Below are 25397 nucleotides of genomic sequence, written 5' to 3'. Positions count from 1 at the left end.
ACATTAATCAAGCGTGGTACACGACACAGCAGGCACAACAAACATCAACGCAGAACTTGGGAAAGTCAAGATCTCTCATTAGTTAAGGCAACGGTTCCTCCCATTAATTGTAATGACATCTTTCTGCAATGTGTGACAGAAAGCTGAGTCCTGTACACACCACACACACACAAATGTAAAGACACCTTCCAGCTGCTGCAAGCATCAAGACCAAGGGATTTTTTGTGTTGTTGTTCTTTTCTCCTGTAAATGTAAATGAGGGGAAAAAGAAGATGCACAGAAGTTAGCAGAAAATCAGGTAAATTGAGCATTGCCAGGAGTTTCAACTCAAGTCATCTGTGTTGCTAAGAACTGTAACAACCAACTGAAAAAAACCAGTTCCAACTTTCTGCTGTGAGACCAGATAGAGGCATGTTTACGGCTGTGAGAAACATTTTCACCATAACTCATACTCTTATCTAATTTCTGGATAAGAACATGGCATTCAATATACCAGACTCTTAAGGAAAGCTCCTGTGAGACTGCAGCATTTCCACTTTTCATGGTCAGACGCTCTGTTTCATAACAAGAGTGCCATATCCTTACACCAGCCAGGAAACCTTCACCTCCATCCAAGCACTATGCAGCATTCTAATGATTAATGTACTGTCTCTAATGTCAAAGCACTGCACTGCTTATGTGCTTCTAAAGGGTAACTGGAAGTGAGCTGTATCTGCAGGAACTCAAGGTTTGTATGCACACTCATACAGAAGCAGCGTTCCTCGCTGAAGAGAGCTGTGATGCTCAGAAAACTGCACACTGCATAATGGATTTTTTCCCCCAAGGCTTTAATATACATACACATTTACACATCACTAGTAAAAATCTGTACACTTCACATTACAGTACATACGAGCCACCAGTTGCTAGCTAACACCAGAACACTGATGAAGCCCAAGACGACTGCCCTAGAACAGGCAGGGGGGCTAGTCTTCCCCTACAAGGAAGTTTCTTTGGGTTACACATTCTGATGAGACGTCGCTTCCCAAACTCGAGCCAAGAAGGTGGAACAGGTCCCAGAAATGGACCCGCAGCTCTTCTTCCTCTAACAGCTTTAACAGCATCTCGCTTGCGCTCCAGCTCTGGATGTTAAGTGCTGGGTTTTCCTTTTTTTCTCCGGCGTCATTTCTTCATCTTCATGTCTGCCTCAATGGCACAGCGACGCCCTCTGGTGCCTCCATCCTAGTCACAAGGCAAACAAAAAGACTGGCATTAGCAGAAATCAGTTATGCAACCCTAAGCACAAAACATTTCCTCCAGCACATGGAGGTAAGAAATCGTGCATCTGGGAACAGCTTTTCATGCCTTTCAAACAGGAGAAAAAGGGAAGCTCTGCTAAGAAGGCCTGGGGAGGCCTGCTTGCAGACCTACCTAGAATTCATTCTGGATACAGCATGGGTGCTGGGATTTGCAGCATCTCTGCACATTAGCAGTGGCCAGGACAGAGACGGGCAAAAAGTTTCTCACCCAGACAGATGCTTTTGGAGCCTGTAGTGTGCAGGCTTTCTCCAAAGTGATAAGATTCTAGCTTGGCTTTTAAGATGGAAAGAGGAAATTGCTGACTAACCTACCTTATCAGCTGCTGATCCCTACAGGAAGTGCTCCTCCAGTTGAGTGACCCTGGCACTAGCTCCCTAGCTTCTCCGTACAGCTCCTTTCCATGAGCAGAAGGCGAGCTGAGAGCTTCCTTTGATCCGCTGCCCTCTCCCTTTGGCTGACATGCTGACTCTCCTGGAGTACTCCTCTGTCTTTAGATATATGCGAGAGAAAAAATAAACTCTCCATCTTCCTCCCCTCTCTCCTCCCTGCAACTCAGAGACTCGGGAACACTTTGCAAACACTTCCAGCTCACCACGGGCAAAGAGCAAGGTATTTCTGTGGAGTATGTTATTTGTTTTCTGGTCCGTGAACGACAAAGAGAATGCAGCTGAATCCTCACTTTCCCCGGGCCCTTTGTACGGCCTTGAATGTGAAGAAGGGGCAGCTGTATAAGCATGAGAGATGTCAGAACTATAGCAATGCATTACTTGGTGTGTCTTCCCATTCATATGGAAAAAGCAGGAGAGCAGTTGTGGAAAAAAGCAAGGCAGATGACAAAATAAGAATACGCGGAACCAGAAGAAAGACTGAAGCCCCACCCACTCACCCAAACCAAGAGGAAGGACCTGAAATGATTAGTCTCTACAGCTCATGGTTGTACAGACCCGAAGTTAAACACATTTTGCTGTAATGCGAAGGACGCTGTGACAGTGCAGTGATCACCCAGACAAGGAGCAGAGGACAATGACAGCAGTACTGCAGTACCTGCTGGAGCCTTTCAATACTTACAAAGAGAGAGAGAAGGAAGGCAGGAGAGCCCATTGGGACACTGTCCTGTTAAAAGGCCAAACAGAAGGACTTATCAGATATCAGATAGGGAAATGCACACACCACAAAGAAGCAACAAGCCCACACGTGAGCATAGAGAAACATATGCCCCACTCCCCTTTCCGCATGGCTTCAGTCTTACATGGCAGGAACATAAAAATGCACAGAAGAGGAATAAGGCAAGAGCAAGAATGCTAGCAAAGGGATATTTATTCCCTCACCAGCTGTGGCAAGGCCCGTACTACCAAAAACCAGCTGCACTCTGCAGTCTGCCATATTCTCTACTTGAACTAAGCAGGGAGTCCTTGCTGTCATAATGTTCTGAGTACCAGCTGAGAGCAGGTGAGGTCATGTAATCAGCTCTCAGATCAATGTGGAAATGCAAAGATCAATGGTATGTTTTAAACAGCAAACCAGACTCCAGTAACAATCTGGTTCTGAAAACCTGACTTGGAAGTGAAGAACATGGCAGAGCCTAGTTTTCAATTTGTTACATCTTCACCTTCCTGCCATACCACACCTCCTCCAATATTCTCCTCATTTCACAACACTTTTCATCACTTGCTCTTGAAATCACGGACAGAAACATAGGGATTGCAGAAATAACTCATGACTCTCAGACCCATCTCTGGGTTGATGTACATCCCCAGAGCTGAAGTCTAATCAATGGACTTAGTTAAAGAAACATAATAACAGTAAATTGTTCACATGAAGATGCAGGACCTATTCCAATCTAAAAACACATTCTGCACATCTTTGGTACTGGAACTTTATGCGGTATCTTGAGATCCTCCAAAAGACACCAGCCGCCCTTCTGCAGGGTGCAGCATTCTCACCTTCTCTGAAGCATCTTGCTTGCGAGTGGAGTCTCGCCCACGCAGGCTCTTTGCGCTGATCCCCGACTCTGACGTTTGCATGATCAGTTGTGTAGCCAGAAATTGCTGCAGGAAAACCATACTCTGTTAAGATTCTCAAGCAAAACAAGCTCAGTTAAAGCTTGTCAGCTATCACAAACCACAGGGCTGGGAACGAATGGGTCAGAGACAGTTTCAGTTCCTTGTTTGCTGCTCAGAATAAGTTTCCCCATTCACCTCAGCAGCCACAAGTCTGGAGGGACTATAAAAATCCAGTTCAAACTATGACAGCCCTGGCAGCTGGGACGTTCTGCTTCAGAAGAAATTCTAATGATACATATTCAAAGGACAGTCTCAGGACAGTTTTGTATGTGCCTCAAGCCAGCACAGACTGACAGTCACCAAAAGCAGCAGCTGCGTCCCTTGTCATTCACTGATCTTGTTGCTCATTTCTGTTCCTGAACCACACCCCAGTTCTTGCTGGCCTAAGCATATGTGCACCCCCAAAGGAAATTAGGTTTGAAATTAGTCTGGGCTAAGCCAAACAAACATCTCGCTGTGTTAGTTTTAACAATCCAGTTCACCACAAACACCTAAGCTAGTACAAGCAGGCAAAGATGGGGATTCATTTGAAGACACTGTGAGTGAAACTTCATTTTCACTTCCAGAAGTCTTTCCTGTACCTGTGGACCAATGCAGACAACTCTGTTCTGAAACAGCCTCAGCTCAGTACTTTACCTGGATCTGTTCCAGGACATCTCGCTGCATCTCTACAGCCATATGGTACACATCATGGTCAGAGCTATTGTACATAACTGCATTTTGAAACATCAGCATAATGTCACGCTGGAACTCAGCTGTGGTTCGTATCAGTCCATTCTCAATGTTCTTCTTGATGGTAGATAAATCCATCGGCCTATGAAATACATTCAAAATAGCAATGCAAACATGTAACTCTCTCCTTTCTCATTTGCAGTCTAAGGACTAAAACATATCTAATTAGACCATCTATTTAATTTAGCAGAATATGTTCCCACATAGGCTGCATTCCTGAGTTCCAAGGCTTCAGATCAGGAGACACAATCTGCTCAGCAGTTAACAGGAATGGTAAGTACATGTAACAGCTGCCTCAAGAGAGGCATTTGCCTTCTCCAAGCATTCCGTGTGACACAAGGGAGCCACAGCTACAACCACTGGACTATTTAGGCATATTTTGGTAACTCTTCCATAATCTAGACTTTCTGAGGCAATAAAAGAGCTGATTAAAGAATCCGGGTTGTGGGAACATCACACCTTAAATTCAACCCTTGGACAATAACAGAGAAGCTGATAGTCACATACCACTTCACTGATAAAAAAATGTTCTGGTCAAATCTGTATTTCATTCAAGGACAGGGCTGTGTACAGACTTGTATGTGTTACTGAAGGTGTCCCTTTTTCTTAGGGAAATACAATGAATGATGTCAGAAGAAAGGTATTTTTCAAGTTTTGCAGTCTGAACAATGGATGAACTCTAGACTCTTCCTGGCAGAAATTCTTACGCAAATACACCAGAGTTCTTGTCACATAAGAATGCTGAGACTCACCTCTGCACAATACTGTGGTAGCCTGGTGCTATATCGTCAGTCACAGGCTGCAGGAAGACATTGGCATACCTAAAGAGATAGAGAGAGATTCCAGTGAATGCCCTGCCCCTGCCAATAGAGGAACAATTCTCAAATACTTGTGTCATGCTCTCATGTTTATTTGTCTGCTATCACTAACAGTGTGATTCATCATCTCCCCATAACAAGGCAGGTAAAGCCTCAGAGCTGGGAAAGTACAGACTTGCCTGAGATTAGTCACTTCTTTCTGCCAGTTCTCAAGACATCAAACTCACCTGTGATTAGCTGCTGCTCTCCAAACCAGCATGATGGCTTTCTTCCAGATCTTCTGAGCCTGTATTGCTTCCTGATCCTCACTGCACACTGAGCTGAGAAAAAACAGAATATGATTTCCTCTGTGAATCTCCATACTGCCCTGGCGCAGAAACCTTACAGTTCATTTTGCCTTTGTCATGCTTACAGTAACCCAAGCCAGAGAGAAATATAAAAAATGGGACCTGGCACTACAGCACTGTCTGAACACCTGCACTTCTGAGTAAGGACAATCTAGTGCCAGACAAATCATCAACAAATTCCCCCACTGGACCCACTCAGCAAAACAGAAATGAGAATCCTGCACTCCCCCCAGGAAACAGCCTGGGATTTGCACCTGTGTGTGGTAGAGAGCTTCACTGATACTCACAACTGCGAGGAGGCTGGGCTGCTGGGGATGGAGTCAGCTAGTGTGTGAGACTGTAACGGTGCGTTATGGACACTGAAGCCATCATCACTCTCACTCACAGGGGGTTCGTTATCCATCTCTGACAGATATCCCTCGCCCTGATCTTCTTCTTTGGGCTCCTCCAAACTGGCAGCCTCACTGGCACCATCCTCATCATCTTCTTCACCCTGTCCATCCTGAAACACAAAGAGCTTGTAAGTCTGCACAGCCAACTACAGCAGCAACTCAGAGCCTCCAAAGCACTATGGTTCAGCAAGCAAAGTGATTTTCTTGACAACTGTGCAGGCACTTTCACAAAAGTCTGTTTATTATCCTGCCTTACCTCCAACTGCCAACAACACAAACACAGAAACACGCAAACTCAGCTGTATAAGGCCTGAAGCAATCTCCCCTCTAGTTCCCAACTTCACGCTGATTACTTCTTACAGCGCAGAAAGCTGAACACAGGCTTTGCTCTTAAGTAGGTGAGAGCCAGAAAGCAGCAGCAGTGAGGTATTACTAGTGAAACCAAGATGACTACAACCAATTCAGAATTACCTTCATCTGACTCCTAAAGAGGGCTTGGGCTTCCTCCTTCATTGAGTCTGCCAAAGAAAGAGAAGCAGAAAGGTTATGGTTCTCTAAAGCAGTCTTTTCTACAAAAGAACCTGTACCAAAGCCTACAGTCCTGCAGTAATTACCCCTATTCCTACATATACTTTTCTCCCTCCTCCCCAAAACACCTGAACCAGATCACTGACATCTATCCAACTAATAATGTTGCATGTAAAAGATTTCCTAGCTGTATTAAGTTACCTGACAGCTCAAATTTGTGCTGAACATCAGCCTGTGAGGAGTCTTCACTCACATTTGGGACTTGTGGAGGGGATGAATCATCATCAGGTGGGGTCTGGAGGGAAGAGAAATGCACAAATCTAGACGTTTGTGTCAGCTTACTTCAGTGAAGGTGTGGGCACATCTAAACTCGCTCTAACCTAGCTCAAGGCAATGCATTTCACTGAGCACCTTCCCAACAGCAATTCTGTACATGGGCCAGGGGAGTTAATCAAAGTACTGCCTAAAGCAGAGAAGTTCCCTGCAGATCGAACAGATCAGCAGTATGACTCCCAAGGAAACAGTCAGTCACATTCATTGATGCGTCACCTTCAACCCAGCACTCATCCTTCCTCTAAACTTCTTTCCTGTCTACTACAACTGCTCCTCTTTCCCCACATCAGTTCCAGGCAGCCTCTCAGCTCACGTACCTCTGTCTTCACTGTATTGTGCATTGTGTCTTCTCCCTTGGTAGATTCTATCTGAATTTCCGAACTCTCTCCAGCTGCCACAGCTGCTCTTTGGTCCTCCTCAATCTCTTGACTCCGAAGCTCCGGTGTTTCTGTCACTCTTGCAGCTGCTGGCATGGTTTCTTCAGAGCCCAGCTGATTCTGCTCTTGCTCTGCAGGTTCTGTTTTTATTTCTGATCCCAGCTCTCCAATGCCCATTAGCTCTCGAATTCCCTTTGCCTCTGGCTCCTCACACTCCAGTCTCTCCTGCTTCACAGTCACAGACACTTGGGGTATCTGGGCCTGTTTCTCATGTTCCTGATGAATTGGATGTTCCCATGGGCCAGGCAAAGCCTGAGGGTCATCAGTATCTTCACAGAAAGAGGACAGAGCAGCTTCAACAACTGCAGCATCCAGGACTTCGGGGTTGTCGTCTACCTTTATTACCAAAATAAACGCAGAGAAATGCAGACTAAAGTCAGAAAAAGGGACTAAAAATAATTCAACATTATTTGGGAACAAGCTAATTGTGAAAAAGCTGGGTGTAACAGATCTAGAGTTGCTTTTAGCAGAGGTCCATCACTTGCTGTGGAGTCTCAGTTTCAGAAAAAGGGCACTGACTCAAACCTTATCCAACACAAGATTTCCTTCTGTATTCTGAAGCGAAGCACCAGGTTAAACATGGCACTGGTGTCACACAGGTGTCACTTTCTACTGACAATGTGAAAACGAGCATTTTGAAAAAGTTATTTCTTTCTTGTTTAAGCTACTTAAATTTGGCAAGCAGCAACCAGTTGAAATTAACCTAACTCAAAGTGGGGAAAAAAGCTACCAGCTCTCTGCTTTGCCTGTTTACCTTGTCTTCAATGATGGCTATAATATTTCCAACAGTATCGAAGTCCAGCTCTTCGCCTGTATAGGACACTGCAATATCCATCTTCTCAGCTAAATCCAGGTCTTCTTTCCCATCAATGCAGTGATCTTTGGAAGACCCTGCAGTACTGCCAGCTCCAGAACCCAGGCACTCTTTCTTGATTGAATCAATAATCATGGATATTTCACTACTGTCCATGGACACTGTCACTGTATGGGAATCAGACACTGCTTCCATGGAAACACAGGCTTCTGGCTGGCTCACTGCACAAGGAAGAGAGTGACAATCAAAACCAAATACTGCAATGGCTAAATCCAAGCACCAGTCGCGAGTATCCCAGCTCCACCCACAACACTATAGCTTAGAAAAATGAAAGACAAATATTGGTGACATGCCTGCTTTACCACAGCAGAGAGAAAAAGAGGTTCCAGCCCTTGAATCATGATCCAGCAACTCCCACCCAACAAACCCTGTTTAAATCCCATATTCACCACCTGTTTACTCCAAAACCCAGCCATAACCATCCTTTCAGAAAGGAAGGCGAGTCTGAGATGCTAAAATGCCAGCTGAGAGCTTGCTGGGTGCTGAGCCCAAGGCAAGTTCTGAGATTTATGAGTGCGTAGTTCAGGAACGCACCTGTGACTACGCTTTCTGGAGCTGCAGCTGGTGGCACAACGGATGGTGCTGACAGCGTGGGCATCATGACAATGGTTGCCTGCGACACAGGCTCTACGGGGGGTGGCAGGAGCTTAGCTGGAGGTTCGCTGGCAACAGCGGAGAAGGAAGCAAGAGGTGAGGTGAACTGTGCAGGACCAGCTTCTAAAAGCCGGGAAAGCGTAGGAGCACCTAACAGAGAGTAGAAGGGAAAAGCACATGAGCAAGAAGCAGCCACCACTGGGTTCTTCACTTGTCTGGTGGCTTCCTCTGGGAGAATATACTAAATAGTACCTCCTAACAGTCCCAAAAGCTGTAAAGAAAACCTGCACCAAAAACGTACGATTCCTAGTTGCAGTCAGAGATTAAGTCATGCAGACTATGATGGTGTTCAAAGTAAGGCCTGGACAGGCTAAGCCACACATGCAGAGAGATACCCTTCCAAAGGTTCATTCCAATATTATTACGGGAAATCTGAACACCATTGCTGAGAGAGAGACACAAGGTAAGCCAAGACAGTCATCACAGGAGGAGGAAGGGAGCAGAGGGAATCTCTTTGCAGGTCTTTCTTGGAAACTTCCTTTGTTATCACAGGTTGCCACTCAGCCGTAATTTCCAGTCTGAGTTTACTGAACCATCTGGACCAAATTAAAAGGTCTTAAAGAACAGAGATGGGTAAGGAAAGTAAGATTATTCATTTGGAATTATGTATAAACAAATGGTGAAAACCCTCAGTTGTGGACAACATTAACAAATCCTTTGTTAGTATGAGCTGAGAAGGAACTTCATCTCAGGCAGGAGGTTCCGAAAGGACTCAGTGCACAGACTCATACACTGTCCCTTCTCACCTCAACCTATGGAATTTTCTCTAGAGATCACAGTCCACTGCAGTCTAATTCTCAGCATACCCCTGAGATGAAGCAGAGGTAAGATAAATGAGGCCTGCAGTTTCACAGGGAGCTGTATTTAGACACATTGAGGCTCAGTCACTAGATACAATTTTCCCCAAATCCCTGTCAATTCAACTTTCATTTCTAAACTGAAATGCCAGGTATTAGGCCAGCATCAAACCCAGAAAACTAGACTGGATGGACCAGAGACAATCAAATCTATCTGTTTCAGCCATTTCAGACCAAGCCATATATATATATATAAACATATATATATATATATATTTATCCCCAGTAAGAATTAGTCTTCTCAGAAGGAAAAAAGGGAAAGGAAAAAGGGTACAGAAATAGCAACAGAACTTGTAAGGAAGCCCTCAGACAAAGCAGGCTGAGAGATACTCTTCATCTCTCCAAGTAAAAATAAAACAGTCTGTGAAACTATGGCACATAATGGTAACATTGCTAAGCTGCAGGGACTTCTGAAAGGAGAACTGTACAGGGAAAAAAACCCTTTTGAATTACCTGAAGCAGCAGGAGATGCAGGAACAGCACCAGGTGCTGACTGCATTTCTCCACTGTGCAGCACTGGAAGGACGCTTCCTACCTCCAGCAGGACTCCTGAGTTGTTCATGTGACCAGAAGCCACTGCCATTTCATTTTCACCAACCTGCCAAAGGAGGACACAACTGAAGTTCCTGGAGATAAAACCACATCAGTGATTCTCTGCCAGATAGGCACCTTCATGAGTATATCCACCATTTGCTGTCTCAACAATTCTTTTGTGCTTTTTGTCCAGCCTAGTCCCTGCCTAAGGTTCCCTTATGCAAGTTTAAAGCTATTCTTCTCCAACTTCAATACAGCTATAGTGCAAACTTCCATTAAGGTAGGACAAAACCATCAATTGCTCTCCCTCAGTTACTGAGCACAAGGATCTCACAATTCCTTATGGATACCTGTAGAGTTAGCCTCTCTACCTCCTAAAATAGCAAGGAATTATCCCTTATTTTGAGTTCAGGGAAACTGACACATCAAGATGGAACGCTGTCAACATCACACTCTAAACCAATAAAAGACTCTGAATCAGATGCAAAGCCACTCTGTTGATACGAAGAAAACCCAAAGACTTCTACAGCCATTCCCTACCCTTTGTCATATACTGCTAACACAGTGTAACACTCTAACACAGAGCATGGAACACCTACACAAGCTAAGAAAATACCCCAAATATGATTACTGAAAAATCAACAGCAAAACATCTACTTCATCACACAAACACTAATGCAGGGAATCAATGGCACGTGCAGGCTGATGGCTGCAGCTTTTGGACAGGGCTTTCAAAAGTCAGCAACAGTTGCCCTCCTTCCTATGCCTTCTAGACACTAACACCAGAAGGGCCAAAATAACTTGTCATCACAGCCATTTCAGTGACTGTCAACAACTAGGAGAAGTCTGAAGAACTTCAACATACACTTCAACATTGGTCATATACTTAACTGAATGATTCTATTCCTACCCTAAGATCCATTATAAAGACTGAAGCACAACCTTCTGCCAAGAGGTAAGAAAGAATGGTGAGCCCAAAGGAGAACTCGCCAAGAACACCTCCATGGAGACTGAATAGAACGATGTCTTCTCACTAACATGCAGCCCCATGAGAACCATTTCCTCTACCAAAGCCTGCAACTCCAGCTCCTTACAACTAGGGACAGCCAGTTCTGTGTGCTGACACCTGCAGCCCTGGACCCTCAGTAATGCTGGGAAAGGATCCCACCTTTGTGGCTTCACAGGGATAATTCTCTCTCACAAATTTCTCTTCTGTTGGGATTCTCACAGAACAGTATACTTTTAAATGCCTTTGCAGCTCCCCCTTTTTCAATGGAAGAGTCTGGAGCAGATTATTTGTGTGCTTGTATATATGAGCAGAGAGCTCCATACCAGCCTGGGGCTTGTGGGCAGGAGACTGCCCTTCTTCAGCAGCTCTGAGAGCAGAGGGGAAGGAGGCGGAGTTGCTTTTTGTCCTAGCATCTTTTTCTGGGGTGAATCATCAGTGACTGGGGTCATGGGGGCATCCAGGGGAGCAGAGCCTGGAGGGGTGTCAGGGATTCCAATGAAGGAGGCAACTGGGGTGCTGGGCAATGTCCCTGGAGTGACCTGAGAAAGAGAAAAACCACACTGTTCAAAGCCACACTCCACCACACCGACTAGTCCCACTTGCTCCTTCCCCCAAGAGCAGTGATCCAGCACACCACAGACACCTACTCCATTCACTCACTACACTACTCCAGGCTTTCACCCTTTCCCTGTCCTGCAGCGCCACTTCCCAGGCACACACAGAAGACTGTCTGGTCAACCCACTGCTGCCCCTACACAGCCTTTGTTCCAGGCACCTGATCATCACAGCCACCAAAGAAGAAACGTATCTTGAGCAGCACTGCATATCAACCACACTACAGCACTACCACAACAAAAAGTCTGCAGAATAGGCCAAAGGCTTCTCCCCAGGCTCCTGTTCTGTGAAGGATGCAGAACCCTATGTCCCAGGCTGGTCTTTCCCTCTTACTGTGGGAAACATTCTTACCCCTGGGCTGGCCTCATCCACAGCAGGCTGAGACAGATCTCCCAGAGCATAGTCTCCCCCTGGAGAGGTTGAACCTGCAGGGGAGCGAACCATCACACCCGTTAATCTTCGTGGTGGATTCTTAATGGCCTGACGAGCTGAAAGAGAAGAGAATGGGATTCCATGACACCATCCATCTTGGACAGCTCCTGAGTTACTTCTGACTAAAGAACCCTAAGAAAACAATTTATACTGCAGAAACTTCCTGCATCACACTACACTCACTTCATAGATAATACTAGGGAATGGGTAATGCACCTTAATTTCATGTTTCCCTAGCAATTGGGTATTTACCACATCCCTCCACTGCTAGGTTAGCTCACTGCATTGCTCTAGGAACTATAAATGGATGAAACATTCAGGACAAATCCTTATTCCTCTTACATACACTTTTGTTTACTTATCAGAACACTCTGCATTTTGCTGGAAAAAGAATACAAACTCTCTCTTCCACCCCTAGGGCAAAGAACTCGCGTGAAACAGATCATAAGACACAGTATTTTCCAAAGGTTCTGAAGAACAGAAGCACATCCCTTTGGAGAGTAAAGAAACAACTGTCCAGTTTACCTTGATAAGCAGCATCTGTAGCCTTCCTCTTGACCTCTGCCTCCTCCTCCTCCATTTTCTTCTTTCTGTATATAGAATAAAAATGCTCTGTCACGGTGTTCCACTGCCCCTTAGCTTCTCCCACACAATCATCTTATTGGCCCCTACCCCATATTCTCCAGAAAACAATGAACTATTTTGTGGACTCAGGCTTAAACCCTCTGAGGAGGAAAGCAGAATCAAAGGCCAACAAGACAATAACACGATTTGCAGGTAGTTTCACTGCCAGTTGCTTATAAAAATGGTAGAGGCAAGCACGATTTTGCAAGTCATCAACAAACTCAATACTGGGAGCTCTGAAAGATGTCTCACATAAAGAGGTGCTCTACAACCTAAACTAAGTTCACCCCCAGAGGTCAAAGCATAACCTCTCTTCTCCTAATTCAAAAAGGACTGAGCCAAAGATGTCTGCCAAACACAAAACATCAGGGAACTACAATCTCAGAAGAAAATAACGTGGAAATAATTAGGTAACCCACATCATAATCTCATTGCACAGCTCCTCCAGTCTGTTATCCATGTGTCCAGCCTGGATCAACTCTGCATCCTTCTTGAGTTGCCTGTAATCAGAAAATCTTCTTACTTACTTATTACCAAACAGTAAGCCCTGAGAAGCTCCCATTCCTCGCACTTCTACCCCAAGCATTGTCCCACTTACGCCCCTTTTTCAGAGCAGGATTTTCAGGCACACCACAGTTCTGCCTCTACCACATACCTGTATTTCTCCTGTGTTTCTTTAATAATTTTCTTCAACTCCTCAACCCGTTCTGCAGTCAGTTTCCGCACAATGACATCTTCCACAGTTTCCACCACCTCTCCTTTCTCACCACGCTTTCTCCTGTAGAACAAGAGACAAACAAAGCAGTAAGGAAACAGAAAATCTGAGTTCTGCTGTTTTTCTTGGCTGCTGTCTACTATTCCCAGTCTGCATTTGCTTCAAACTTTATACTCACTTAGGGGTCTCTGTAGTCTCCAAGAGCTCTGAATACTGAGATGCACAATGCTGAAAGGAAACAAAGAAAATCAGAGGACATCAGAAGAGTCAGGTCAGCAAATGCCTATCTATGAAAGCTGCAGGGCACCGACTCTAATGCTTTATGAACAGAATTCTCCAGAGTTTCTCTCAAAGATACAACTTGGCATACCTCAAAAGGAGGAAGATAAGTTCACTCTTTTATTCTAGCACTGGCCAGGCTGACTCAGAACAAAGACACAAAAAAACCTGTGGCTTTAACACTTCTGTCTGTGAACATGGACCAAAAATATTCCAATGGAGAAGACAAGATAGTATTAAGTCAAGCTTAACAAAACTACAGAAATAGTAAATGCCATTAAAATCAAACCAAACCAAACCCAGACTTCTCCCCTAATAATCTTAATTTCTTTCTGGTCCTTACCTAACAATAACCCCAGGTGCTTGCCCAAACACTTGGACACACCACAGTACAAGGGCATCCACAAAAGCCCACAACAATGAACTCCAGCTTGATCACGTGCCTCTTTTGGTTTGCTTCGAGCCTGTCTCCTGTCAGTCCTACTCAATGGTCTCTAACACCTCTACTGGACAAGGCACTGAGCAATTATGCCCTGTTCACCCTTGTCATGCTGCTTAAAATTGTATAAGCATCTATTGTTTTTCCTTTCACTTATTCCTTTCTTATGCTGAAAGGTTCTATATTACTTTGTCATCCCTTAGAAGGGAGCTTTTTCTTATCTCTGATCATTCTACTCTCAGTTTTGTCATCTTATTGCCTTCCATACTGCATATAGTATTCATTTATTCCAGGATTGCATTGGCAGCCTCTTACCTTTTGAGAAAACCAATCAGGTGGGCGGCCTGGTTCTGCAAAGGGTTTGATGGCTCTGCTGACTGAGACCCTGCAAGGGAGAAATGGCACATGACTGCTCAATGAACCCACCCCAACAAACACACTACAAAAAGGTGTCTTAATTCTCATCACAGAACAGCCCCCATTAACACAATGGATCGACCAAGATTGAGTTCTTTAAGAGGAGTTAATCAGCTCTGGACTCAAAAGTATCTGCCTACTCCTAATGCAAGAGCTTCCATTTCTTGCTCTGAAAATCACGTTCTAATAAATTAAATGAAAACTTCCCTTTGTGGGAAGATAATAGGCAGCAAAACCAAGCACAGGAAGAGCAAACGTGGCTCTTGCACGTGTTACCTGGATGCAACTCTTCCTATTCAAGCTTGCTACGGTTTAAGAAGTGTCTGGTAACACTGCCAGGGATACAGTCTGAATTTGGATGGCTGTGTGTGGAGCCAATTGGACTCAGTGAGCCCTGAGTGCCCACTCCAATTCAGTACAATCCAATTAATGCACATCCCTTTTCACACAGTACTCCAGAAGAAGCAGAGCCATTTCTAGACTCATACCTAACACACCAACCCACAGCACTCATAACACTAAGCTCACTGTGTCCACCCCTTACCAGTTCTGGTCTCCGCTGCGCATGACGGACGAGGCGAGGCAGAGCTTCTCTCGGATGGACCATGGCTCAGTGGGGCCGGCGCTCAGCAGCTTGTGCTCTGCCGGGACAGCGGGCACAATGCATTGGAGCACAATGCACCGCAGCACAATGCATCGCAGTGCATTGCAGCACCCCACGGCAGGAGCCCCTCGGAGCGAAGCCCCGCCCCCTCACCAGTTGGCCCCGCCCCCTCACCAGTTGGCCACGCCCCCTCACCAGTTGGCCACGCCCCCTTTAACTGACCCCACCCCCCGCTCGGCCGTTGGCCCCACCCCTCCCCTCAGCCCCCCTCAGGCCTCTCCCCCACCCCATCACCGTGCCTGCGGACCGGCTCCGTCCGTCCTCCCCGGTCCTACCGATTCCCCCCCTCCTGTCCCCCCTCTCCCCTCACTCACTCCCCGTTCCCACCGCCATCTTGCCCTCCCGGCCGAGCTGTGGCGGGGCGGAGTTTTGCGCACAGCCCGCCGGGAGCACCGAGCGCACAAAGCCCCGCCCTTCCGGTCTCAACACGGCTTCTGATTGGTGGGCACGAAGCACCGGGCTGCTATTGGCGGAGGGAGCGGGCGGCGAGGTTTGAAACCTCAACAGTATCGGCAGCGCGGCCGGGAGGTGCGAGCGGGGAACGGGGAACGGCCGGTTGTGGGGCCTGGAACGGGCCCAGAGGTGGGAACGGGCCCCGGGGGTGCGGAGAGACCCCGGGGGGTGGGGAAGGAGCGCTGTGTAACGGCCTGTCCGCAGCTGTGTGTGTGTAGAGCGAGGGTTGGGGCTGTGCGCTGCTGGGGCCTGCTCGCTGCTCTGCCATCACCTCGTTCCTTCCCTCAGGGTCGCCATGGATCGAGCGCTGCTGTCCCCGGGGCTGTTCTCTGATGATGATGGTGCTGCCGCCTCCCCCGTGTTGGAATCCACGGCTACAGGGTTCGGTGCTGATGTGCGCAAGGATCTGCTGTCTGAGTTCTCTGCTATCTCCCCTGGTCTCGAGGGCAGCCAGCAGGTGAGGATGGAGCCCTATTACCCGCACTGTGTGTCATAAGGGCTGTGTTCTGTGCTCAGTGCTAAGTAATTCCACTACACGGTCAGCAGAGGCTCTTCAGAAGAGTCTCTTGTTACCTGCAGCCTACTAATGAAGGGTGCAATTAATGGATGCCCCTTAGCACAGTGAAGAGTGAGCAAAGCCCCCAGAATGGAGGCAAGGTAATGCTTTGCTATACTAAGGGAAAAGGGAACTTCACAGAAACCAGCTCGTCATTGTGCGGAAACTGACTGCAGAACGGGTTGAGGAGTTGAAGAAGATTATTAAAGAAACACAGGAGAAATAAAGCCAGAGAAGAGGGCAATAAAGATAAGAAATTGTCCGGAGACCTCTGACAAGGAGGATTAGATCCCCCCGGGCAAGATGATGCTGACATGGGAGAACAGTAACAGCAGATAACACCAAGAAGAAAACAGAAGAAGAATTTCACCCCATAATAACAGCAAAGGTTGTGGGAAATGGGATCAGGAGGAATGAGGGAATGGGGTTGTGAGGAATGGGGCCATAGGGAATGTAATGAATATGTAATCAAACTGAGGAGGAGACTATTGATTATGTATTAGCTTGACCTATATATCTAACACACTTTTCTCCTTACGGTGTGCAAGTTTGGAGGAGCTATCCCCCTTGCACCCAGTGCTGCACAACGCTGTGATAAACATACCTGCTTTATAACCCATCTCTGGATTATAGAGTTTGATTCTGCAAGTCACAGTGCTCAGTTCTAGGGCTGGATTTGGTGTCATGTCTTTGGATTCTTGTTCTGCTTCACTACACAAGGCAAAGATATGTTGGTGAACGTGGAAATGTATGGAAAGATGTTCTGGTGGTGCTTCTTAATTATGGAGTAACTGTGTGTCTTCCAATCAGTGACTCCTGTTATTGCTCTGGGCCTGGCAGATAGCTGTGTACTGTCACTCTGGCTGGTGTGTTTAACCTGTACAAGTTTTGCAGGCTACTGCTGAAGATGTTAATGGGAAACTGAAGGTGTATCTGAGAGTTCGACCCCTGAAACCTACAGAGCTGGAAAAAGGGGAAGATCAGGTGAGATCCTTGATAAACCACTTGTGTTTGTCCTTTACTGGGAGAACCAGTTTTCCTTTGCTGTCATGTCATAACCTCTTGTTAAGCCACTGTGATTTATTTTTTCTTTCAGGGTTGTGTCTTCATTGAGAGTTCAGAGACCCTTCTTCTAAAAGCCCCCAAAGACTCCTTCACCATGCGGAGCACAGAACGTGGAGTGGGACAAGCAGCACATAGGTTCTCTTTTACTCAGGTAGGTAACTGGGACAGACAACAGTTAATCCAATTAAGAGGGTTTTGAGCTTAAACCAGCAATACTACTTAAAAAGCTGCCTTTTTACTACTAATAGCAGTACTCTGTATGAGCTGTGTTACTCTCTCTACTCATTTCTGATGTCTTCCTTATTGATTTATCTATTTTAAAGTAGATTCTGCAAGCCTCAGCAGCAAATGCCAAGCTCTTATTTTGTTAATAAAGATTTAAATATGATGAAGACTGTAGTAATATTGTGTGTTACTGGACTAAGCAAGTGAACGGTCTGTTTCTATAGGGCTCTCAGGCTGGAGTTACTGGTAGGTTTGTTTGTGGTGGTGGAGGATGGAGGCCTTCATTAAGGACTAAGCAGGATTTGAACCATCAGCTGCAGTCTAAAAGTAGGAAGGATCTAAATAAGGCTGTTTTCTGTGTTGTTTTTTGCAGATCTTTGGACCAGATGTGGGGCAGAAATTGTTTTTTGATGAAACAATGAAAGAGGTGGTAAAGGATGTACTGAATGGGCAGAACTGGCTGGTTTACACTTATGGCAACACCAATTCAGGGAAGACTCACACCATTCAGGGTAATGGGAGTATGAAGTGGTAGCAGACATCTGAAGTAGCTGTATGTATGTATTTCTGTTGAATCCATGGCTTCCTGTTCTTTCTTCAGGCAGCATCAAAGATGGTGGGATTCTGCCTCGTTCCTTAGCTGTTATCTTCAATAGTGTTGGGGACCGTCTGTACCAATCTATGGACCTGAAGCCTTCGCTCTGCAATGATGTGATCTGGCTGGACAGCAGGCAGGTTCGACAGGAAGAGACCAAGAAACAGAGCATGCTGCGAGGGGGCTTGTGGGAGGTAAGTACATTGCTTCCAGGAGGTTTACTAGGGAATGAATGATGTTCGACCACCTGGTCATGGCTTTTCTTGTTTCCTCATAGGAGGAGCTGTTAACATCACTGAAAAGGAGTCACAGTGCCGAATCTCAGCTTCAGGCCACCACCAGTGGCAGCTTTGACAGTGGAGTTGCTGGCCTCTCTTCATCCAGCCACATTACCAGCCATTCAGACATCAGCCAGGCAGAAGGTATGTCTGGAAACCTATTTTGTACTACCTGCTTGTTGGAGGAATAGAGGAAGAAAGGGCAGTAACAAGGCTTAAGGCTAAAGAAGAGTTTGTCTGAAATATCTTGTGCTTCTTGAGATCAAGTATATAGGCAGTCCTTGCATGTAAAGATGCTGTTACAGGGAATTTAATACTGTATAATTGGACAAAGGTAGTTGCGTATGTCCAAATAGCAGGAGGTATTTAGAATAGCTTTGAGTCTGGGGTGGTGTTACTACATTTCAGTCTATTCCTGAACTACTTGGGTTTGACCTTTGAAAGACTGCAGCCATGATTTATTTTCTTTTCCTCCCCAGAATCGGGCCCTCGCTGGGCTGACCTGGATCGTATTTCACTCAGCACCACGGCAGATGTGCAGTTCTCCATCTGGGTCTCTTTCTTTGAGATTTACAATGAGTTAATCTATGACTTGTTAGAACCAGCCCTCCCTGGTCAGAACCGCAAGAGGCAGACACTGCGGCTCTGTGAAGACCAGACTGGCAACCCCTACGTGAAAGGTATTTACCTGAAAGATGTTTATAGTGGGCCTCTAGGTGGATCTCACCTGAGGGAGACTTAAGGATGGAGTGGGTGGCTTAGCAGTGATATGCTGGGGAGCACAATGTCCTCTGGCCCTTCAGATGCCTGGATAAAGAGGATGTGAAGCTTATTAATGTTAGGGAAACGCTACGATCTCCTAACTGCCATGCCCAATGCATGCCTGCTTTTCCAGATCTGAACTGGATCAATGTCCGTGATGCTGATGAAGCCTGGAGGCTCCTGAAACTGGGTCGGAAGAACCAGAGTTTTGCCAGCACCCACATGAATCAGAACTCCAGTCGCAGGTCTGGAGTGGGAGGGGACATTTCTTAGATATAAAGTTCTGAGAATCTTTTCAATATTACGTCTCTTTTTTTTTTTTCTCCCCTTTTTAAATGCCTGCGTGCTTCTTTTACAGTCACAGTATCTTCTCCATTCGGATTCTACATTTGCAAGGAGGTGGCAGTGAGATTGTTCCCAAAATCAGCGAGTGAGTTTCATGCTTTCTAGGATTTGTGGGTATTCTATGGACTTTTTTAAACTGTTGCTGTGGATCTGGGAAGTATCTTAAGGAAGGTCTTGTGGGTCAGGTGATAGCATCTCTGTTTTTTCCAGGCTATCTCTGTGTGACCTTGCGGGATCAGAGCGCTGCAAAGACCAGATAAGTGGGGACCGAATGAAGGAAGCAAACAACATCAATACTTCACTCCATACTTTGGGTCGCTGCATCACTGCCCTCCGTCAGAAACAGCAATCCAAGTGAGTATCTGGAACTTCAGAGGGGGGAAGTTGTAGGGAAGGCTGTCTTGCTTTTCCCATGGGCTCACTGTTGTCTCTTCCCATAGGGTGAAGCAGATTGTGGTTCCTTTCCGGGACAGCAAGCTAACCCGTGTGTTCCAGGGTTTTTTTACTGGACGTGGGCGATCTTGTATGATTGTCAACATTAATCAATGTGCATCTACATATGATGAAACTCTGTATGTAGCCAAGTTCTCAGCCATTGCCAGTCAGGTATGTAACACTTAGTAATGTTGTGATGTGCTCAGGGTGCTTCTTCCTATGGGAATGGGTCCCTTTCCCTCAGAATGCATGCACTCCTTCCCTGTGTTTTTGCAGTGTATTGTTAACTCCACAGTAATTCCAAACTCTGCTAAACTGAAAAGTTTGACAGCATGCTGTGAAGTGCCATGTTTAAAGGCTAAGTAGCCCTCCAGCCTTTGTGGACCAGTAATTATAGCCTTTTCCCTTTCAGCTTGTTCAGGCCCCTCCCATGAAGCTGGGACTTCCATCCATACAGTCAATTATCAAGGAGCACAGCAGGCAAACCAGCCAGGGTACAGAGGCTACAGAGATGGAAGAAGTGAAAACGGACAGTGAAGATGAAGCAGATGTCTCTGTTTATGAGAGAGAGGTGGGTTGTGATTTATTTTACAACTTTTACTGATAGAAAATCAAGAATATGTCTAACCGTTAACCTGGAAGGTGGGGCCTGGAACTCAGTGCAACGATGACAGAAAGCCTCAAAGATGTGATCTTAGAACACTGTAAAGTAGGGATCTTTGGAAGATATTCCATCCATAGCTGCTCAAAATCTGAAGCTTAAGAGTGCTTAAGAGCACTTGTCCATTTGTGGACCAAGGACAGTAAGAGCTCAGGTGCAGACCCATAATCTCTCCTCTATAAGGGAAATCTTGATTGGAGAATTACTAAATCAGTTGGCTAAACTGAGGAAAAATAATCAGATTTTCTGGATACTCAGAGTGGGAAGCTGGAATAGCTGGAAGATAAGAGGGGGGTGGAAGAAATACTGAGATTTGAGTTGTAACATATCAGGGTATTAAAGGCATGTGCAGCCTTGAGCAGTGCAGTATAGCAAGCTGCTTATGGTGATAGCTCCAGTTGGAGTGGTTTTTAAACCACCTCATGGGAAGGGAACTGGGAAGAAGCCTACCAGCTTATTTTTCCAAGTGACTAAAACCATCCTAAACCTAGATTACCCCAGTCTTACAGATCCAGGATCAGCTAGTTTGTTTTCTTTAGGTCGTAATTGTGCTGTGCAATGTGGGCAAGGGAGTTTCTGTCTTCCAGGACTTGTTGCGTGTAGTGGAAGCTGCGCGAGAACTGCTGGTGCAGGAGAGGCAGGAGAAGCTACAACTAGAAATACGTCTCCGTACAGAGATCTGCAATGAGATGCAGGAGAGAATGCAGCAGAAGGAGCAATGGTGGAGGTACAGCTGAGGCTGATTTAAAACCTGTGTTTAGGGTGTGCTATGGTATCAAAGGCTACCAGATCCAGATGCAGATAGTTGTTTGCTTTCCTTGTAGCCAACACATTGATGAACAGAAGGAAATGCTGGAGGAACTGTATGAGGATAAACTGAATAACCTGAAGGAGTCACTGACGGACTATTACCAGGAAGAAATCCAGGTTTGTTCAGAGGGATGGGATTGACAGCAGGAAGGTGGCAGGGGCTTGGGATACTTAAGTCCAGGAAGAGGAGGGTGGTTACAAAGACTGAGAATAAATATTTTGGTTTTTTTGCTGTATCCATACTTAATAACTTTGATCCACAATTCTTGTTAATTCTCTTATCTTGACTATTTTGTAGTAAGTTGGACTTCCAGATTTTCAACTCTTAATCTGGGAACTGATGTGTAATCATTTGTATTCCTCCATTTGTCCAACATAAGATTTTCTGAAATCAATTTTTGAACAAACTTGCTTCAAGGAGCGTGATGAGAAGATTGAAGAGCTCCAAGCTGCTCTGCAAGAGGCAAAACAAAAACTGGATGCTAAGCAAAGGGACTCAGATCAAGGCTTGCGTCGGTCAAAGCGGGTGGCTGCTTCATATGCTCTGCAACAGGAGCTGACAGATACTAAGGCCAAACTGGAGCAGTGTCAAAAGGAGTTGAATACAGCATCATCAGGTAAGACAGGCTCAACTCCTAGTTCAGAATCTAAAGTTCCTTTGTTTAAACTGAAATCCTGAGCTCTTCTCAGTTTGTTTGTGGCAGGTGGTCTCAAGGGCAGGACAGACTTTAAGATAAACCTAATATTCTATGAATGAGCTCCTGCTCACTCATTTCCGTCTATTCTTAGAGTTGCGCAAATACCAGAGATTACTGGAGCCACCTCCCTCTGCCAGACCCATTACTGTGGATGTAGACAAGAAACTGGAAGATGGACAGAAGGTAACTCTATATCTCTGGTAGAGAAAGAAACTCTTGCAACGCAAAGTGCTTGCCAGTTAAAATGTATTTGGAGCTGCAGTCTCCAAGCCTTCAAATAAATGGTTGACAGCATTCTGAAAGCTGAAGGTTTCTTCAGTGCAGATGTGGAAGATGCTGCTGTCAGTGATCCCAGTGTAGCTCACTCAGATCTCCCTCAGTACTGCATGTCTAGATTATCTCAGAGCAGCTTTGTTACTAAAACAGTGGTAAGATAACAGCTCGCTTTAAATCTCTCTTTTAGAATGTGAGGTTGCTGCGCTCAGAGTTACAAAAACTTGGGGAATCTCTTCAGTCTGCGGAGAGGGCATGCTGCCACAGTACAGGCGCAGGGAAACTTCGAGAAGCCCTTTGTACATGCGATGACATCCTGGCTAGACAGGTAACGTGTTATCCTTTCTTGCACTGGGTTATTAGTTTATGTACTCTGATGTAATCAGCAGATAGACCTGGATTCTTGTAGCTGCAAGTATCAGTGACTTATTCTCTAGACACGTAAATACCTGTTCCATTAAGGGAGCTATACTGCAACTTTCTTCAGTGTCTGAATTGTATTGCATGTTTAACTCTCCAAAGGAGACACAACTGTTTCTGTTTAGCCACTTGATAGTTTGCACTTGAAGCAGAATTCAGAGTTCTCATTCCTTTATCCACTGTGATCCATCGCAGTTGCTATGGCAGCATGTTTACAGCATGATGGATTCTGTTTTTTCTTAGCATAACTGTTTTTATTTTGTTACTGAACTGCTATAACAGTGACAGTAGGAGCCTTTTCTGTATGGCCTTATTTAGTATGCTGGTTAGTGAATTTCAGCAGAGCCTTTATAATAACCAAGGAGTTACATTTCTAAATGCACCACTGCTGTCTATTTCTCAGGACCAAACACTGGCAGAACTACAGAACAACATGATGCTGGTAAAACTGGATCTGCGGAAGAAAGCAGCTTGCATTGCTGAACAGTATCACACTGTACAGAAGCTCCAGGCTCCTCCAATGTCAACTCTAAAGAAACGGTTCTGTGCCAATAGGGAAAACCTACAACCTAACCAACCTCCAGGCAAAAAGCCATTCCTGCACAACCTTCTGACACGTTCAGCTCCCCGTCCTGCTGCTACCAGAGGGTGGCAACTTCGATCAGTTGCTCTATGACTTCTTGGGAAGGGATCCCTGCCTCCCCTTACTGGAACAGGTGGTACATCCAGTATCATAGCTTCTCTTCTTCTTTGTGTGCTTATTATTGTAGCTGCTTGAGAGCTTATGTAAACATTTCTGCATATGTATGGTTAAAAGTTTTAATCAATACCAAAGTGGACAAAGTGACCTTCTGTAATTTAAACACTACAGTGAGGAAAGGTTTTTAAGTATAAAACAATGCAGATGATCAAAATGTGGTTTAACAAGAGGACCAGTTAAACTGAGTTCAACTATGGTGGCACATAAAAATAAGTTCACAAGATCCTCCTTGTAAGATACCTTCCCTTCCTTGAATTATAATCCTTTATTAAAGTATACACGTTCTAGTTCAGGGCTGTTCTCCTGGATCTTTGCTTGTAAGTCTGGTTCCAAGCGTGTTACGGACATAGAACTGAGCAAAAGAAACAAGTAAAAGGGTTACATATATATAACAGGCACTTGGATTCTAAAATAAGATTGATGCATTTCTTCAAAATTCCTGGGTTGTGGAGAGTTTTTTTTATAAACTCCTCATAAAGGAATCATGCTCCACAGGTCAGGCAAAAGAATCCCCCACTTAGAAGGTGTTAAAGATCTCCCATACCTTAAAGAAACAGCTGGAGTTCCTACTATCATGAAGGTAGGAATCTAAGGATTGTCTCTGTCAACAGAAGCTTCTCCCTAAGGATGTTTAACTTACTGTCTGATTTTATTCAGTTGATGTTTATTTCTGAGTCATCACAGCTGCCAGATCACATAAACAGCTGCAATTTAGTTCTAAAGACAGTTTTAAGATCTGATCTTTCTGTGAAGCTGAGAGCACTGGTTAGAATTAAGAGGCACCCCAGCAGAGGGGTGCTGTGAGAGCTCAGCTTGCTGCTTTCCTAGTTTATAACCTGTCTTGAGGTAGCCTGGTGTCGCTCTTTTAGCATTCTATGCCAGCCATGAAAACAGCCAAAACTGCTTTGTAGCATTAAATCAGATGAGAATTAGGTATTGTTTTCTGGAAGTCAAAAACTACTTCAGTTGCTCTCTATTTTAACCAATTCAGCTCCAACTTGCATCTTTTAAGCTACGTTTGGCAGCTTGTCAGCTTGTAATAATTCTAACAATCACTAAATAATGAAGGATAAGTTGAATATAAGACCCCATTTCTGCTATATACTGCAATTTGAGGTGTTTTTTCTTATTATGAGCAGTTTGTATTGATGGAAAAAAAAACAGTCAAATCACAAATAAGCACATTTAGCCAAGTGCTGTTCTCTAGAACCAGAGAAGTTTCTAGCTAAAAATAAAATGGGATCTGACTGTACTTAACGAAGCCAGAACCTCACTGGCCATTAACAGATGGTTCAGACTACATTAATAACAATGTTACTTTCCAATACTTTTCTGAATATTCTCACATTTATCATATTGTATGGATATTGAGACTGTATGCTCTGGGAGGCAATGACGACTTGTTTGTGTCTCTGCAGTATTTTGCATGCGTTGAAGTGTAATATTAAAGAAAGAATAACATGACGGGAATATGTACCTTTTTTGAGGAAACAGGGCACAACACAGAGGAGTTGCAAACACGAGGCTGGAAAAGACAAAAACAGGTTTACAATAAAGAGGTATACAATATATATATACTATATATATATATATATACACAATAAAAGAAAATCTGAATTTTCATGCAGTATCTTAAGCACAAAGCTGTTTTGTTTTTGTTTTGGCATAGTGAGGTAAGGTTCAATGACAAACAACTGCTTTATTTCTCATTGCATTGTGCTTATGTATTATGCAGTACTTAAAGCATAAGCAATACCCTTATGAATATGCATAAAGCATTCATCTGATGTCCCTTCAGTGCTTTGCACTGGTGTACATGGCGACATAAGGTGCTAGACAACAGCAAACACAGCCTTCCATTAACCAGAGTTGTCAAGAACTCAAACTCAGGATTAGTTTACAATTATTGTTTATGGAGGTGGCAGCTAAAGTATCGTTTCACAAATTAAGTTGCTTATACCTTTTCCTGTCACTCCCTTTTTCCTCTTCCCTACCCCCT

The 25397-nt window shown here is 45.0% G+C and overlaps 3 protein-coding genes across 24 annotated transcripts in view; 1 reads left to right on the top strand and 2 right to left on the bottom strand.

The window, feature by feature from the left end:
• Positions 1–806: 806 nt before the first annotated feature.
• BRD8 (bromodomain containing 8) lies at positions 807–15425 on the bottom strand. Of its 15 annotated transcripts, XR_014935632.1 has the most exons (23): positions 15377–15425; positions 14943–15039; positions 14297–14366; positions 13442–13491; positions 13204–13326; positions 12968–13048; positions 12450–12514; positions 11844–11980; positions 11201–11416; positions 9788–9932; positions 8358–8567; positions 7704–7984; positions 6830–7285; positions 6381–6474; positions 6123–6169; positions 5547–5761; positions 5140–5232; positions 4847–4915; positions 3999–4176; positions 3243–3347; positions 2368–2412; positions 1611–1787; positions 807–1221 (listed from the first exon to the last, which is right to left on the bottom strand). XR_014935632.1 is itself a non-coding variant. In XM_085519205.1 (22 exons), the coding sequence occupies exons 1-22, from the start codon at positions 15393–15395 to the stop codon at positions 1162–1164; spliced, it is 2856 nt and encodes a 951-aa protein (XP_085375331.1). In that variant the 5' UTR covers positions 15396–15425; the 3' UTR covers positions 807–1161. The 15 variants fall into 15 exon arrangements, 7 of the variants coding, with proteins under 7 accessions (XP_085375331.1, XP_015731626.2, XP_085375332.1 ...); XR_014935636.1 differs by lacking the exon at positions 6381–6474; XM_085519205.1 differs by lacking the exon at positions 1611–1787.
• Positions 15426–15527: 102 nt separating this feature from the next.
• KIF20A (kinesin family member 20A) lies at positions 15528–23690 on the top strand. 4 transcript variants are annotated; one of them, XM_015876144.3, is made up of 19 exons: positions 15528–15590; positions 15804–15972; positions 16966–17055; positions 17168–17287; positions 17735–17873; positions 17963–18150; positions 18234–18378; positions 18714–18914; positions 19130–19241; positions 19355–19426; positions 19552–19695; positions 19782–19947; positions 20189–20347; positions 21025–21164; positions 21262–21364; positions 21666–21864; positions 22037–22128; positions 22409–22546; positions 23042–23690. In XM_015876144.3, exons 2-19 carry the CDS (start codon positions 15811–15813, stop codon positions 23312–23314), a joined length of 2643 nt encoding a protein of 880 aa, XP_015731630.2. In that variant the 5' UTR covers positions 15528–15590; positions 15804–15810; the 3' UTR covers positions 23315–23690. The 4 variants fall into 4 exon arrangements, with proteins under 4 accessions (XP_015731630.2, XP_015731631.2, XP_015731632.2 ...); XM_015876145.3 differs by having other exon boundaries at positions 15534–15644; XM_015876146.3 differs by having other exon boundaries at positions 15534–15663.
• Positions 23631–25397, bottom strand: part of SFXN1 (sideroflexin 1) — a 31822-nt gene continuing 30055 nt past the window's right edge. For all 5 annotated transcript variants that reach the window (XM_015876154.3, XM_085519219.1, XM_015876152.3 and 2 more), the window contains 2 exons: positions 24876–24923; positions 23631–23750 (listed from right to left, as the gene is read on the bottom strand). In XM_015876154.3, the coding sequence (XP_015731640.1) occupies positions 23654–23750; positions 24876–24923 (145 nt within the window). In that variant the 3' untranslated portion in view covers positions 23631–23653. The remainder of the gene's footprint in view (positions 23751–24875; positions 24924–25397) is intronic.

This window comes from Coturnix japonica, chromosome 18 (assembly GCF_054131305.1).
Source record: "Coturnix japonica strain WE chromosome 18, WE-NBRP24, whole genome shotgun sequence".
NCBI lineage: Eukaryota > Metazoa > Chordata > Aves > Galliformes > Phasianidae > Coturnix > Coturnix japonica.
This window is presented reverse-complemented; position numbering and strand designations above follow the sequence as displayed.